This window comes from Notothenia coriiceps, unplaced genomic scaffold (genome assembly GCF_000735185.1).
Source record: "Notothenia coriiceps isolate Sejong01 unplaced genomic scaffold, NC01 NC01_scaffold00006605, whole genome shotgun sequence".
In the NCBI taxonomy this organism is placed as follows: Eukaryota; Metazoa; Chordata; class Actinopteri; order Perciformes; family Nototheniidae; genus Notothenia; species Notothenia coriiceps.
This window is the reverse complement of record NW_011339306.1, coordinates 296,951-313,118: the sequence shown is the minus strand read 5'-3', so window position 1 is coordinate 313,118 and position 16,168 is coordinate 296,951. Positions and strand designations below refer to the sequence as shown.

The following is a 16,168-nucleotide window of genomic DNA, read 5'->3' as shown; positions in this document are numbered from 1 at the left end:
TATTCCATTATGAAAAAATAAAAGTATGTTACAGAAAACGCAAAGGTAGTCATAAAGCACCCATTGTTCTAACCAGGGGATTGAATTAGCAGATTATCAGGGTGAGGATTGAGGGGTTATAAACTAAACAACAATCCTGGTGCAACTTTATAATTCATTACATATTAGGAATAAAATAGCTTACTCTTTTTGTAATACAGCTTTACTGCTGTGATTGGAGATCTACTTATTTTACAACTGTGCTAGTTTTACTTGAAGTACAAAATGAGAGAAAATACGTCTGTCTCCAGGGACAGGAGCGAGCTTGATACGATTGGAAAATGTCCACATTTGGGAGCCGGGGGTCCAGATTGCACAGAGCAAACTAAAAGTAGCATCCTTATTGGTGTGGACACCACGCGTTTGTATAAGAAGCGCTGGGTGATCGTGTTCCTGTTCAGCGCATACTCCCTGAGCAACGCGTACCAATGGATCCAGTACGGGATCATCAGCAACATCCTGATAAAGTTCTACAACGTGGACTCCTTCGCTATCGACTGGCTGTCCATGATCTACATGCTCGGCTACATCCCCTTCATCTTCCCGGTGACCTGGCTCCTGGATAAGAAAGGGCTGCTGGTCACAGCGCTGCTGGCCAACGCGCTCAACTGTTGCGGGGCATGGATCAAAGTGGCCAGTGCCAAACCCAACTTGTTCTGGGTGACCATGCTGGGCCAGGCCGCAAGTTCCCTTTCTCAGGTCTTCATCCTCGGGATGCCCTCCCGCCTGGCCTCGGTCTGGTTCGGCGCGGATGAGGTCTCCACCGCCTGCTCCATTGGAGTTTTTGGGAATCAGGTGAGTTTCTGGAAAGAGTCACTAATACCTCTGAATCATGTTTAATTATGTTTCAAAACCATCAGCATAATAATTATGTTGGCTTTTTAAAATTAAATTACTATAGTCGACCATAACTGGATTGATCTCGAGAGGAATTTGGGCAAATAGTTGACTAAATTATCTATTGATTAGAAACAATAAGTTGTCTCTAATACAAGTTTAATTATGCATTACCTGTCTTTGTTTACATATTGCTGCAAATTACCAAACAAATCTGCAAATATACCGATTAAATGAATGCAGTGAAAGTGAAGGTTTTGATGGCCCCTGTGGGTCAGTGGGCCCCGGAGCAGAAGCTTGACAATACAATCCGCCTGTAGCTCCTTACTGTGCGTTATGGTCTATGTGATAAACATAATAAGGTCATTTGTGGTGTCCAAAACAAATATTAAAGATGGCTAAACGAAGTGCGTGCGCGTGCGTGTGTGTATGTGTGTGTGTTTAACTAAAGCTATCACCCTGCTTTGGCCCTGAGTATGTTTGTGTTTCCCTCCATACAGTTGCCAATAAAAAAAAAGATATAGGTTGTAGTTACTTTCCACCACAAACCAGCTGTTTCAAGGAATCACCATAGGAAAAATACACATTCCAATGTTGTAATCACGGAAGTTGGTCAATATGTTTTGTCACGTCACCAACCAAATCGGTGGTGACGTGCACACCTTCGCCATCTTTTGCTGGAAGCATACTTTATGACAGTGTTGCCGTGCTCCAGGTATGGTAAACAGACGGTTATCTGAACTATTACGTACGGTTAGACGCTAAAATAGTTTAAATTACCAGGCTGTTTGTGTCTTTAACCTACTGCTCATGTTCACATTTCGTCACGTTAGATACGCATGCATGGACCGCGAGAAAGTTAATTCCGAAAGTGTTTCAGATATGAGGCTAGAATTGTTTTACGGCCGGGTTATCTGCTTACGGTAAGCGTTTTATTGCGGTTGTTTTTATCGTTTTAAGGAACGTAACAACGAAGCAATCTCGGTTTGACAACTGTAGGCTACTGTGCCTCCCACTATATCCAGACACTGATCCTGAGTCATTGACAGTATATCGACGTGCCACAGTTTTTCCCTGAGGACGCCTGGGAGTAACGAAGTGAATTCGGGGTTGCAGTTTGAATTTCATGAAAGTCTCAGTTTTGTTTTAGTTTTTCGTTCCAGTTCTCTTTCCATGAATGGAGTTTTCCTCGCAGAGGAAGTGTAGCAGCAGAGAGAAGGACATCGGGGGGAAGTTACTTTTAGGTTGTGCATTCACAGCGTTGTCCGTCACTCAGTTCCACAGACTGTTGGCAGCCACAGGTCAGTTTAGGAGCAGTCAATACAGTCCTGTTTGAATGACAAAAACCATAGACTATCAAATGTTATTTCCTATATTTCTGTGCTATTTTGCCCATATAAGTGACAATTTTTGATTTCGAATCATTAATAAACTCTTTAAATATTTAAATAGAAGATAATTTACCTTCAATAGATTCCATGTCATGTCAGTGACTCAATCACTGCGTAATTGTATTACTAAACTGGAAAACTAGGGCTATTTATATTTTACATTTGTTTATATTGTTGTGAAAGTAAGGCGTTTTCTCTATTGGAAAGTCTTATTTACTTTAAACAGTTTACCTGTTATGTGACCCATTGATTACAATTCAATTCCAGATATTTTTACTACACTGGAAAATGTGTAAAACTCTTTTTAAGGGATTTTAGCGCTTCTTCAAAAGTTGTTGAATATTGTTATAACAATCTGCACTTTGCCTTACATCGCAATAAAACCAAGATGATCTCTCTGACCGTACTACCATATATTCAAACTCACCACCTGCTATAAAGATAGATGATGCAAGGAGTTGTGAATGAGATTTTTTTTTTATCACATGACCCAAAATGTGTTAAAAACCAGAGGTTAGTTTGGTAACTGTTAGCTGATTTCAGAGCTTTCCAAAATTATATTCAAACTGCACCCCAGTTCCACTTCTGCTAATTCAAAAGGACTTGGAAGGAATAATTGCCACAATGGGCAGATCTGGCAAACTTCATGTGATCATCATGTGGTAGGAAGGGCGAGTCAGATAAACTCACGGTTTCTAAAGAGCAACAGACGAGGAGAAATGTTTGCTCTTCCCTCCAGTTGATGAATGCAACAGAAGCCTCAAGGAAAGAGGTTTCATAGGAGCAACATGAGTTCTCAGGATGAATTCCCTCAGGACCTTTGCGATGATGGAGGCCTTGATTGTTCTCAAACAAGAAAACAGAGAACCGGTTTTGTGGAATACAGACAGCTGCCTCTTGACAACAACAGCGACACCTCCGAGATTACGGACATGGACACTGTGCCTATCTTCCCTCTTATGGAGGCCAAGTTGTACAAGCGGCGATGGCTCATGCTATTCATCTTCAGTGCTTACTCCATGAGCAATGCCTTCATGTGGCTGCAGTACAGCATCATAGGCGACATCTTAATGCGGTTTTACAACATTGACTCCGTGGCCACTGACTGGCTCTCCATGATCTTCTTACTCACCTACATCCCCCTCATCCTGCCAGTCATGTGGGTGCTCGACAACCGAGGCATCAGGGACGTAGTGGTGGTGGGCGCAGCCTTCAACTGCATCGGGGCCTGGATCAAGACGGGAACAGCCCACCCAGACATGTTTGCCATGACCCTCTTCGGCCAGTTTGTCTGTTCCATTGCCACAGTTTTTATCCTGGGTATCCCCTCCAGACTCGCATCCCTGTGGTTTGGGCAGCATGAAGTCTCCACCGCCTGTGCCATTGGTGTTCTGGGAAACCAGGTGTGTCTCAGTTTGCTTTTCGTGCTAAAAACATCTTTGGCAGTGTGTGTACGATTTTATGAACTTCTCATATTGGTGTTAAGAGAACTGTATGCGTGTGTCAGTTGCCAGGAGAACATTCAATGAACAGACCTAGAGCAAATGTTTGCCTGGTGTAGCCTCACTGGTGTTTACTTGTGAAGTAAATGATGATTTTCTTTTACAGGGTTAGGGCTTTTTTCATTTAAGTAATTTATCTTAGATTTCAGTTACTTTCTCTCTACATACCTTCAGCATTGTGTAACCATTTCAATTGCATGTTGAGGAAATGGAACTTACATGCACCCAAGCACATTTTTTGCAGAAAAAATAGGGTCTTAAACTCATGAATCATAACAAATGTGCCCCTTATACTTACAATGGACTCTGCCAACAGCTATGTGAAAATTGCTTTCCCAAACAAGAAGTAAGCATAAATAACAGATTGTAGCTATATACTACTCTTAACAAGGAAATATGGCAGCCAATATCAGGCAATAATATTGTGCCCATGAACCGCCTGTTTCTGAACAATCTCGGAGGCTTTGGATAAATTATTAGTAAATTGAGATTATACTGAGTAATCTGTGTCCATGGAAGCTACAGCTAAAAATACTAAAATGTGTATTAAACCTGCTAGGTCACCTGAAGCTTGAAGTAAAGGAAAATCTGGGCATGTCATATCCGTTTCATTTTACAGGAACAAAACGACTTACAGAGATGACACCTCAAGAGGTTTTGCAGTAGAAAGATTTTCCACAAAGGGAAGAATTTGGCTTCATAGATAATTGTAGCTCTAAAAGGTTCTTTCTGTGAAAGCCAATACAAACAAAAAAAGGATACTACACAACCAAAACAGGTTATATATGTATGCCTTGTGATCACAGCAGGATCTTTAAGCCTTTACCTAACATTAACCTTCAAAAGAGGTCGGATCCCTCTTATGAAGTGCACACCGGCCATTGTCCTTTTTATATATACAATCTATGAACTTTATTCCTTTGAATCTGCTTCCTACATCCGATGCTTCCATGCTGTAGTAGTTCACATATCCCCTTGAACATTTACAAATTGTTTACATACAGTGAAGTAAGTTATGACTTCCATAAAGGCCTTTTAAGATCAGACAAATAAACACTGTGTGCCAAAATAAACTTCTTAAGAGGTCCTTGATTTGCAGCATGTGAGAAAAATCTTGTTCTTTACTTTGGACAAGTTTTAGAGACTTACTTTACTTATCCAAAATGCAAAAAGATTTATCGATGCAATGTATTTTCTTTGTTTTAGGTATGTTCATGTATTTGTACATGTAGTTCTCTACATAGCTGACTACCCAGTTACAGTTACAGGTAACAGTTTGAAAATGACCACAAGTTAAATCAACAATTCTTGCTAAGAGTAGCAAAGTTTTAAGTGTATGATATACTATGCTATTTATAAGGGCTGCTACATTCAGAGGACTGAAGGGGATCTGCTATTTTTCTGTGAATACTGTTCACAGATTTGTTTTACTTGGGGAACATGTACCTTTCCCTCTCTTGCTTTTCCCCTAGAGCGGAGGGGCTTCAACTGGTGTCCCCTCTGGAATGTTTTTGAGGCCAGCACTACTCATTGTATTGAAATGTGGAGGTTGTTGGGGGAGGTTGAGTATCTAAAGAAGTCAAACAGATATTGTATCTTCGTGTCCCAAAATATGACCCCTTCCATTAGCTGTACTAAGATATAGTCTTACGTTTTGGAAAATACTCAAAAATGCAACTTAGCTATGCTAAGCTAAGTTAAGTGTCGTGGGACAGCTGTTTTTGTACTACCTCTCCCCCTTTGACATATTTTGAATGTTATTACTACATATAGTTAATGAGTGTATTCGCAATAGCGAGTAGTCATCACTCGCAAAGCTTTTGTTGCATAATTTCTTTCCTCAAGACAGGCTTAAAAAAACTCAAATCTTAACTTTTCTGGATTTTTTTTCTAGTTTTTCTTTATTTCCCACTTTTTTTTAATAATGATCCACATTTCCTGTGTGTTCAGGAGGCAGAAGAACACATGTTTTAATGTTGTGCCTCTCACCTACAGATGGGTATTGCCATTGGGTTCCTGCTCCCGCCCATCCTTGTGCCGAATGTGGACGATGTGGATGAGCTGGCGTACTACATCAGGATCATGTTCTACACCAGCGCAGGGCTGGCCACCGTCATCTTTATCCTCGTGGTCATTGGTAAGAGATCCCACCCACCGGCTCATAGAGGCAGTCAGAGGTGTCAAGGCTCTTTGCCCATTCATCCAATAATGACCCACTGCAAGTCCCTTTCAATGTCATATAACTCCCACAGTCACTTGAGGAAAATAAATGAAAATGTGAAGTCATTGCAGCATTATCAATGACAATCTTTGATGACAGTGTAATGGTATTTTTAGATGACAACTCAGGTGATTCTCTGTAGGGTTTCTGCACCATTAGATTTGAACGTTTAACACACCATTCATTCTTTTATGGTCGAGCTGTAGGGCTCCTCAGGCAGCACTGCTGTCTCCCTGAGATGTGCTTTCTACTGAAAACTCAGCCGCATCACAGTCCGCTGGATGAGCAGCTGCAGTAATTGCTGTAATTGTTAACCTTTTGATGAGATGTGTTCAGACACGGATGTGAAATACATGCAGGCACTCAGGGAGCAATCATCATCTCTGTGAGACTCTCTTTTCACCTCAAACACCGACAGTAAGAAACACATGCTGAAGCTAAATCACAGGATGCACTTTATTATAAGGGAGATGTTTACAGGCTCTATGTGATATTACCAAGCTGGTAAATTGTCAGGGCAAAGCAAATTCAACAGTTGGAACATACCCATGCCGTGTAATGAGAATAATTCTAATAAGGCAACCTACAAAATAGTTTTTTGTATATGAAAAACACATTGATTTACTCTTTATTACCCAGTTATGATAAAAGTGGGCCAATAAAGGCAACCTGCTGAAGTAAAATATGAAATGGTTTATCTTGGTAAATATATACAGACTCCTCTAGTCCTCAAGGAAAATGTTAACCTACCATCAAAATATTAAAACTCTATTAGATTGAAAAGGGCTCCGGGCTGGGATTATGATTACATTTGATTTAACACTTTTGAAAAGGTACAGAATGGTTATCAGTGACAAGGAATTAACACAAAGGTTATTCATTTACTTGGAGAGTGAAATATCTTCTGCTAACAAACAAACAAACACACACACACACACACACACACACACACACACACACACACACACACACACACACACACACACACACACACACTCTCTTATCTACCTCTAAAATGTAACCTTCAGCTTCACTCTGGGCCGTACCTCAGTTGGAAAGACGATGCTATATCAATACAAGTTATTAAAAAAAAAGAATACACAAGTAGCTTCCTAACTTCCTGAAACATTGTGTGTTTGTCTTCCAGTGTTTCAGGAGAAACCAGAGCTCCCCCCCTCCCAGTCGCAGGCTCAGGCCAGGAGCGCCCCCCCCGAGGAGAACTCGTACATGTCCTCTATCTTGAGGCTGCTGCGCAACAAGCCCTTCATGCTCCTGATGGTCTCCTATGGTGGGTCCCTTCCTCTTGCTTTAATCTTTTACTTCCACAAACAAAGCACTAAATACATATTGTCTCAAGAAAGAGGACTGTTGGTCTTTTATTTTCCTCTGATGTTTATCCGAGGCTGCCACTAAGTTCACTCAAACAAAGACCTCATATTTTTGACAAGCTCGCAAATGTTCTGCATTTATCCTTTATTATGATTCCTAAAAAATCAGAATGTTGTGTCTGGTTTACTTACATCACAGTTCCTTACATTACTTAGCTATAATATTCTAACTGTCCAAAAAAACAAATGTGAGCATGCTGTAGGTTCATAGGAAGCTAATCTGAATAGATATCATAAAAATAGTGGCGGAGTAAGTCCAGTTTTTTTTTACAAGAGGCTGTGTCATAATGCTGTCTTGATGATATCATCCCTAACTTCAACATCTTACTGTTATCAAACAGTCAGGTGAGGATAATTAAGGTATTTTAAGATGTCTTCATTTTTTGCTCAACGGTCACTATCTACTGAAAACAAATGTTAATAATTAACCGTGCAATGCATATTGATGTGTTGGTCTGTAAATGTGTACCGCCCTAACAATGGGATTTTAAGGTCATTTTGTGTCTTTTTGCCCCCACGGTTTGATGATTGATAGGTGTGTGGGCTGTCTTTTATTTTGACACACAGAACAATGTTATAATAAACATAAATATACTGTATGTTAAATGGATATATCCGCCTTCTTTCATTTATCTTTCCATTCCCACAACAATATACATAAAGAAATGGCATATTTTGGACATAGTTCGAATGGTGATTAATCATGATTAAAATGTGTAATCGTTTGACAGCACTAGTCATAACCCTTCACTTTATATAAAGTGAAAAGGAAAATGTGCACCAAGGTAAGCTACTGTTCATATTGCCATTGCCTGTTCCGAGATTGCGTCTAAATTCTGACAATAACTGTTGTTCGCACATACAGGATTATCCTATGATAATATGTACCCACGCTGGTGTGACGACGATTATAATAATTAACCTATTTTTGATTCATTGGACATAATGTACTGATAAAGCTAATTCACAAACATCTTCATTAAAAGTTGTTGTTCAGAAAAAACGTATGATTTGATGTGTCTGAATCACTCGAGCCCTTGTTTGCATTGTGGGCGAGTGAATGGTTGTCATCCAATAGATTGTTTTGGGATATTTGAATTGTAATTCCAATGTGTAATATATACAATACATCATGTTTGACATAAGGGGTCCATTGAATAAATGTATTTTCAGAAACACACTACTTGACAAACCTGCTAAGAAGAACAATACTATACAAATACAAAAGAGCATATTTGAGATCAAGCAGGTAAAGGTCTGCAGATACAGAGAGTTTTGGAGCGCCGTTTCAGATCAACTATAACTTCTATTTTGATTTTGGCTGCTTCTGAGCAGCCTACCACACATTTGTAAAGGTGTAAGTAAAAACATTGTTTTTCAAAGTATTATCTATATCACATTAAAGAGAGATGGAAATGTAATAACACTTTAAATTGTGAAAACTCTATCAGACTCATAAACCTCTCGTGTAAAAAGCTTGTTTCATATTTTCTAATCTGCAAGCACCCTCCTAAATGTTGACTTGCAGTTTGCCACTCCCATTCTGGCTTTTATCTTTGGCACAGAGCCATCCCAGCTAGACATTTTTGGTTCTAAAAACATTCTGAGAGTGTTACCATTCATTGTTGTAGGAATGTTTTCAGCGGGAAGTTTTATTTTGTTTCCCAGAATGTTCTTCTGAAAGGTAGGATAACTAGGATAGAAAACATTCTTAAAATGTTTGGTGATAACTTTCTTAAGATGTTTTTGATAAACTTCTTAAGATGTTTTTGATAACATTGTTAGAACATTATGCCCTACTATAGTTTAAGAGTTTTCAGCGGGACGTTTTATTTTGGTTCCTAGAATGTTCTTCTGAAAGGTATGATAACTTTCTCTAAAAATATTCTTAAAATGCTTGGTAATAACCTTTTGATAACATTGTTAGAATATTATGCCCTACTATTCTTATTAGGTTTTCAGCTTCAAGTTTGATTTGTTTATTTATTTTGAGTAGGATAACGTGCTTTATCGTTCTGATTTATCAGAAGTCTTTTCTTTTTCTTTTTTAAATCCGACCAGCAGCTAGTACAAGTTACTGTCGGTGTCACATGTACTGGAGGGGACCCAGAATCAGACTCAGAATAAACTGGTGAAAGTAACATTTGTTTATTAGAAAAGGGGAGCTGGGAGTGGAGGTTGGTTATGGCGGCAGTGGGAAACAGTTGTTCCAGGGTGTGTAGAGAGGCCAGGCTGTTATTGGGAGTATGGAAGGCCTTGGATTCCTCCTGGGAGAGACATACAAATGAGTGTGAGCCAAAGCTGGCAAAGATGTCAAAGAATATGCTGGCAAAAAGCTAGAGCGGCACGCAACAAACTGTTCACGGCAACAAACCGTTCACGGCAACAATCCGGCAGGGAATGAGTGCAGGCTGCAGGCTTTAATAGTATGGCTGATGGGCAGGTTGCAGGTGTGGTTGATTGGAGTTTGCTCCCAGCCGTGTAGAGCAGACCAGCAGGCAGGGGGGTGGGGACACACAATGGAAGCAAACACATACAAACACTAACAGGGGTTTCAGGAACGAGCAGTGACAGTCGGTCCGTTCCTCTATATGTCTGTCGGTCTCAAATCTAAAATAACAATTTTTATCCAATATGTATAAACAGCGGACACTGTTTACTGTATACGCAGCCCTCACAAACCACACATGGCCAGATAGCTTATCCAACAGTTAGAACCTACATACGAGACACCACCTTTATAGTCAGAAAAAAGTGTGATTATTTTCTGATATTTTACACATATGGTATTATGAGTACTGTGGGCCTACATACCTTAGTGTGAATATAAGTGCATGTGAGTGAATATTGGCATGCATACATTAGTTTTTATACGTCCTATTCATTGTCTCAATGCGCTCATACATCTTAAGAAAGTTATCACCAAAAATGTTAAGAATGTTTTTAGAGAACATTATCCTACCTTTCAGAAGAACATTCTGGGAACCAAAATAAAACGTCCCGCTGAAAACGTTTTAAGAACAGTAGGGCATAATGTTGTAACAATGTTATCAACCACATAATAAGAGGTTTATAAANGAAGATTAATATAACATAACTTTATACAGAAGGTAGTCAAAAACTGGTCAAGGTACTGTGTACTCAGATGACGACGAAGTGATGTACAAGATAAAGTATTAGAAATGTCCAGTACAATCGACTAAGGTGTCTGTCGAAACTGTTCCCGACGTCCGGAGTTAGTGCGGCTAAGTCTGGACCACAATCGTCAAATTTTGAGTAAGGTGAGTCCGTGGTGTGGTTGGTGTCGTCGAGTGGTGAAGTGTGGTGTACGTGTGTGTGTGTGCGTTGTGTGTGGTTGGTGTGTAGTGTGTGTGAGTGTATGTGTGTGCTGGAGTGTGTGTTGGGGTGGTGTGTGTGTGTCTTTGTGTGTGTGTGTGTGTGCAGGGACAGCCGGACTCCATTCCGTAGAGAACCGACACTGTTGCTTGGACCTCAGTGGCCCAAACTAGTCTTGTGTGACTATCAGCTGCGCTCAATTATCGATCTATATCGGTACGAAGTCACTTCCTTATCTCTATAGTCACAAAAAAATATAAGAATTCCAGAAACGTGTCAGTTATGGAGCTTGGGTTTGGTGTTCGACGAGCAGTTCAAAAAGAGTACATATGAACAACAATAGGTTTCAGAAACATACCGTAACAAGTGCTATTGTACAAGGAGTGACTACATAAAAGCAATTTTGGTAAATGTTAACGCGTACTATGATTCCACAGAGTACTGTTACGTAGAATATTATACATATATATTATTATATATCTAACACACAAAACCTTCCGTCTTGTCGTACTGTCATCCGCGGATATGGGTTAGTTCTACTGCACTAAATCCAAATAAAATTGTACACAAACACTCAGATATGGTAGCACTGTCGGGAGGACGATAGACAAACTTAGGCACGAGTGTATTCTGAATCTTAAAAATGCAACTAGGATATGAGTAATCATTAGTAACCGTTTCACATAAAGTAAAATTACTTGAGCGAGTAGACGTAACTTGAGGTGCCATTGTAATTTGTATACAAAACTCTGATCTTAGACGTACAGATACAACTGTAGATGTCTATAAGTCAAAAGACTGACAAGTTTGGCGGTTCTGCGCTTTCAATCCCACTATAAAAGACTCTGTCCGTATATACTTGTCGGGAGAACATGTTCCTCTTTTGAACCAGACCAGTAGATGAGAAATTTAATACCGCACTTAAGTTCACATGACGTGAAACTGAACTGAGTAAACCGTCTCGAAACCACTAATACAACAGTTTTAAGTCCTACCGTTTCATTACAAAGAAATTGGCATGGTTTTCTCATACTATGGTAATTTATTTGTCGTCGTTGTTGAACGTATACATTGACAACTAACGTCGTGACGTGGGAGGACGACGGAGGATATTTTCACGTATGTCAATTTCAAGTCACCCGATGAAATTTCGTTCGAAATTTAGTGCCTATTATACTATTCCTTTCGTATTAGAAAACAATTAGTGACAATTAGTACCCCAACCAACCAGAGGCTACTGAAGTTCTACCCAGTCACAACCCAAGTCTACTTAACAAAATTCCAATTGTCCCGAGCCAGACTTTGGACCACCGTCCTGACGCCAAATTACTATACCGTAGTACTGTCTTTACATCACTTTAATTTTAGACCAGTACAGACAATAATTGCCTACTTCCCATTCAATGGCCTGACACCGCCTTACAAGGGGACCCCCGCTTCCCAGAAGAAATCTAAATAGTAGCTTCCTATAAATGTCTATTCACTACTTCCAGGTTAATTGTTACCCCATTCCTATGGACACTCCTTTTGACGGTATGGTAATGACCTTTCCTTTTCTACACGACCCTACGATTTTCACGGTAACTTTTTTTTTTCACCAAACCAACTACTATGTTGTATTCGTCGAGATAGAAAACTGGACGTTTCTGTTCGTCTTTAACGGTAAATACTCAACTTAACATACTCCTAATTTTACTGTGTCGCTCCTTCGTTTTCCGACATATTCCGATGTCTATGTAATGACATCATGTTTATACTAATCGTATTAACAAAACACGTCTAGAATATTACTAACTTTATAACGATAAATACATCTCACGTCAACCTCTTTTCTCTCTGGCCCAGTGAGTCAGAAGTGTAGTACATAAGTGTCGTACGTGTCATACAACTACTATGGCAGAACGTGTTAGGTCACAACGATGACATTTTTGAGGTCAAAGGGGTGGACAAGATAGGTAGCATCAGTCATTAGTTAGCGAGAACAAAAAAGGAGTAATAGGAAAAAAAGGAGGTGGTAGAAGAGGAGTGAGGGTGCGAGAGAGGCGAGGAGGTAGGTAGGCAGCTAGAGTTCACCATCTCCCAAGCTACAATCAGGTATGCACAACGAATTACCATACGGACCTACTAATCCGGTAGCCCGGGGGGAAAAAATGAGGCAGGTGTCGCATGTATCGTAAAAGGAGGGAGTAGTAGGAGACAACGGTCCTGCCTCCCACGGTCTGGGTATACTCCTCCCTCCCCACCCCGCGCCCTCCCCTCCCGGGACTACTCACGACTACCAATTCTCAGTATCGTACGCATCATTTTTATCGGAAAACAAAGGGCGACTAACCATTGTACAGCGGTAAACACAATGTATTTTAGCTACACTATACTAACGTTAATTGGACGAGAGCAGGTAAGTTAGTGTCTTAGGCGACTTCTGAACTTCACGATAAAAATTACTATTACAAGATTGAATTTAGACACCATGACAATGGAGTCTACACTATAAACTACCACCAAGAGACAAAAGGATACCATATTTCCATTACAGTCAGTTAACTATACAAGTAGATCAGTGGTCGCCAACCAGTCGATCGCGATCGACCGGTCGATCGCGAGTGTGGTGCGGGTAGATCGCGGACCGTTAAAAAAAAGTGACAAAAGAAAGACAAATAAAATTAAAATAATAATGTTTAAAAATACGTTTTTAGATGTAAACCTATCATCCACCACCCCGTTAGCAGGTGCCACTTGATTGACGTATATTTGAGACACCTCAATAATATAATACATTAACCGTGCTTTACGTGAACCTCATCATGACACAAGAGACGACGGCAGGACTGTAATTTCCCGTGTTCAGTGAACGCAACAGAGGCAACACACCAGACCAATCAGAGAGTTGCATGGAAATACACGTGTGCTTGTGTCATTCAAACTCGGCTCTGTGTGTGTGTGGCGATAGCGCATTTATTGTGATAGAGAGGGAGAGAGAGGGACCGGTGCTAGCGGGGACCGTGATGTTAGCATCTGGTTAGCTAGCTGCACTAACGGACATAAGGAGCTGTTTCCACAACAAGCTGGAGGAGAGTCCTCTCCTGTCAGACTGAGGGGCTCAGGTGAGCTAAAGGACTCTTGAGTGTTGAGAACAGTTTTGTCACAAATTATTCAAAAGATTATTTCCGCGGCACACCTTCATATGATCATTATAGTTATACAAACAATAAAAGAATAAATGAAAAACAGGTATGAAATAGCCTACTATATGGCAGTAAAACAAGAATACAGTTTAATGTGATTTGTAAAATATCCATAAAGAAAAAGAAAATCTGTTTACAGTTCTGTTTTATATGGGTGCTGAGAGAGGTATCCATAGATCTCTTCATGTTGCTCTCAAAGTGCACCAGATTGATGCTTTCAACTTCAATATTTAAAAAAAAATCTTCCCGGGGGAGCATCCCCCCGGACCCCCCTTGAGGAGGTGAGGTCCGCACCCCAATAGCACTTTACCCCTGCCTATATGCCGTGAGCTTTTTATGGAGCCTTCATTGTAACAGTAATTCAGATGCAATTAGCCTATATAAAAGGCCTCAAATTGGAAGCATTGTCTGGGCCGTCTTTTTCCCTCAATTCTGCAATAGGTAGATCTCGCCTTTCACCTAGGCCGAGGTCGGTGATCTTGGGCTTAAAAAGGTTGGTGACCACTGCTTTAGGGCATCGACAAGAAACCAAAACTCCAAACTCGGGGTGTTTCTCAATGTCGAGGAAGGCTGCTCCAGAGCCACTATTTCAAGCATACTACGTCATCGAGTGCCACCGAAGGACTGTTCCAATGTCCAGTATACTTGGAATTCTACCGAGGCCGGCGTACTTCGTAGCGGCAAATTTCGAGGCTGCACATGTGTAGACTCCACGGTCTTAACAAATCCCCACAATGCTTTGCGCACGGACCAATTTCCAAATCTTTGGCGGAAATCGCGCTCCATTTAAGGGGGGGGGCCTCGCATATGACGCACACCTGCACACCTGTTAGCCTGTTCCACAATTCTTCGTTTTTTCCGAAGCTAGGAAGGATTCTTGCCTCGCTTCTGAAGCAAGTGACTCGGAAGACATGTGCTACCAAGCAAGCGTCCTCGACATTGAGAAACACACAGTGTTCCCCTAGTCTAGGCAAGGTCCCATTAGGATATCAACGATGTATCATTGATAGTGGTTCCTAATCTGAATGCTAAAATGCTTAATGACCATGCTAACACGCTCTGATATGATCAGTTGTGTTTTTTACAATGTTTACCATCTTAGTTACGTGTGTTAGCATTCTTACATGACCAAGCATGACTAATATCATTAGTTATTTGGACGCAAAGTTTCAGGTAAAATACAATTGTGATCTTGTGGGGAATGTGGAGAAATTCCATGACCGGCCATCAAATATTTTAAAACCTTAAATGTTAACCTCATGGTGGCGCTAGAGGGAAAATTAGTAGATCATCAAAGTACTTGTTTAGGTCTGGACGAAAGTGTTGGGACAGTCTGACCAGCAGTGCCATTCATAAAGCACCTCTAAACAGACTTCAGTTTGAAGCTAAATGAGAGACTGAGATACCACAAATGTAGTGCAAACTCCGAAAGAAAGTGCTATAAAGTTATTTAAAGTCATGAGTGTATTTTATATCACCCATCCGAAGAGAGATGTTCAAGTGATTCGTGCCCACTCTGAACAAAAGTGGGCACGAATGAGAATCCAGTGGAGCTGAGTTTTATACGTGATGTCCCTCTCCGCTTATCTGAACTGACAGGCTGTACTCTGCTGCTCCTCCCGGGTCACATCTTAGCCCTCCACATTAAACATGGAAAATACCACAAATTCAACCTTAAAGGGAAGATATCTGATTATTGATCCTGTCCTTTTGTCTAGATCAATTATATAAATAAATACACTAAGTAACAACCACAGCAGTTTTCTGAGTGTTGGATGTTTGCTACACCGTCGTCTACACTAGTGACCTGGCATGCAAAGTATTATGATTAGGAAAATCCTCGGTCCACAGATTCCTTACATGCCATCACAAAACGTAGCTGTCAAAGCAGTCAGGCCCAGACTTAGGTAGTTGACCCTCTCACGCCTATTGTCTCATATGGGAGAGAGTTAAAGGACTCTGTTATAGTAACAAAGATGTTTTGCAGCATTTTTTTACGCGTGGTTGTACGAGAGGCAGCTTCATCAGAGTCACTCCGTTTGGGTGCGATGGGGGGGCTTCAGTGAATCAGGAATATTGTTTCTGCTTTGCAAGGATTAGTCAGGAATCTCATGTTAAAGGGGACCTATCATGCTATATTTGAATAATATATTGTAGGGCCATACCTATATAAGGTATATTTATAAGTTTTATTTTTCAAAATACCAAACAGATCATGCATTTGAGCCATTCCTCATTTCGCTCAATTTAACACTGTCTTTGCATGGGC

General features: G+C 40.5%; 1 protein-coding gene across 1 annotated transcript in view; it reads left to right on the top strand.

Annotated features, from left to right (window-relative positions):
• The first annotated feature begins 1,599 nt into the window (after window positions 1-1,599).
• The window catches only part of flvcr2a (FLVCR choline and putative heme transporter 2a), a 24,744-nt gene continuing 10,175 nt past the window's right edge, over window positions 1,600-16,168 (top strand). The window contains exons 1-4 of the mRNA XM_010769195.1: window positions 1,600-3,670; window positions 5,765-5,906; window positions 7,138-7,278; window positions 7,720-7,723. Of these exons, the coding sequence (XP_010767497.1) occupies window positions 3,014-3,670; window positions 5,765-5,906; window positions 7,138-7,278; window positions 7,720-7,723 (944 nt within the window). The 5' untranslated portion in view covers window positions 1,600-3,013. The remainder of the gene's footprint in view (window positions 3,671-5,764; window positions 5,907-7,137; window positions 7,279-7,719; window positions 7,724-16,168) is intronic.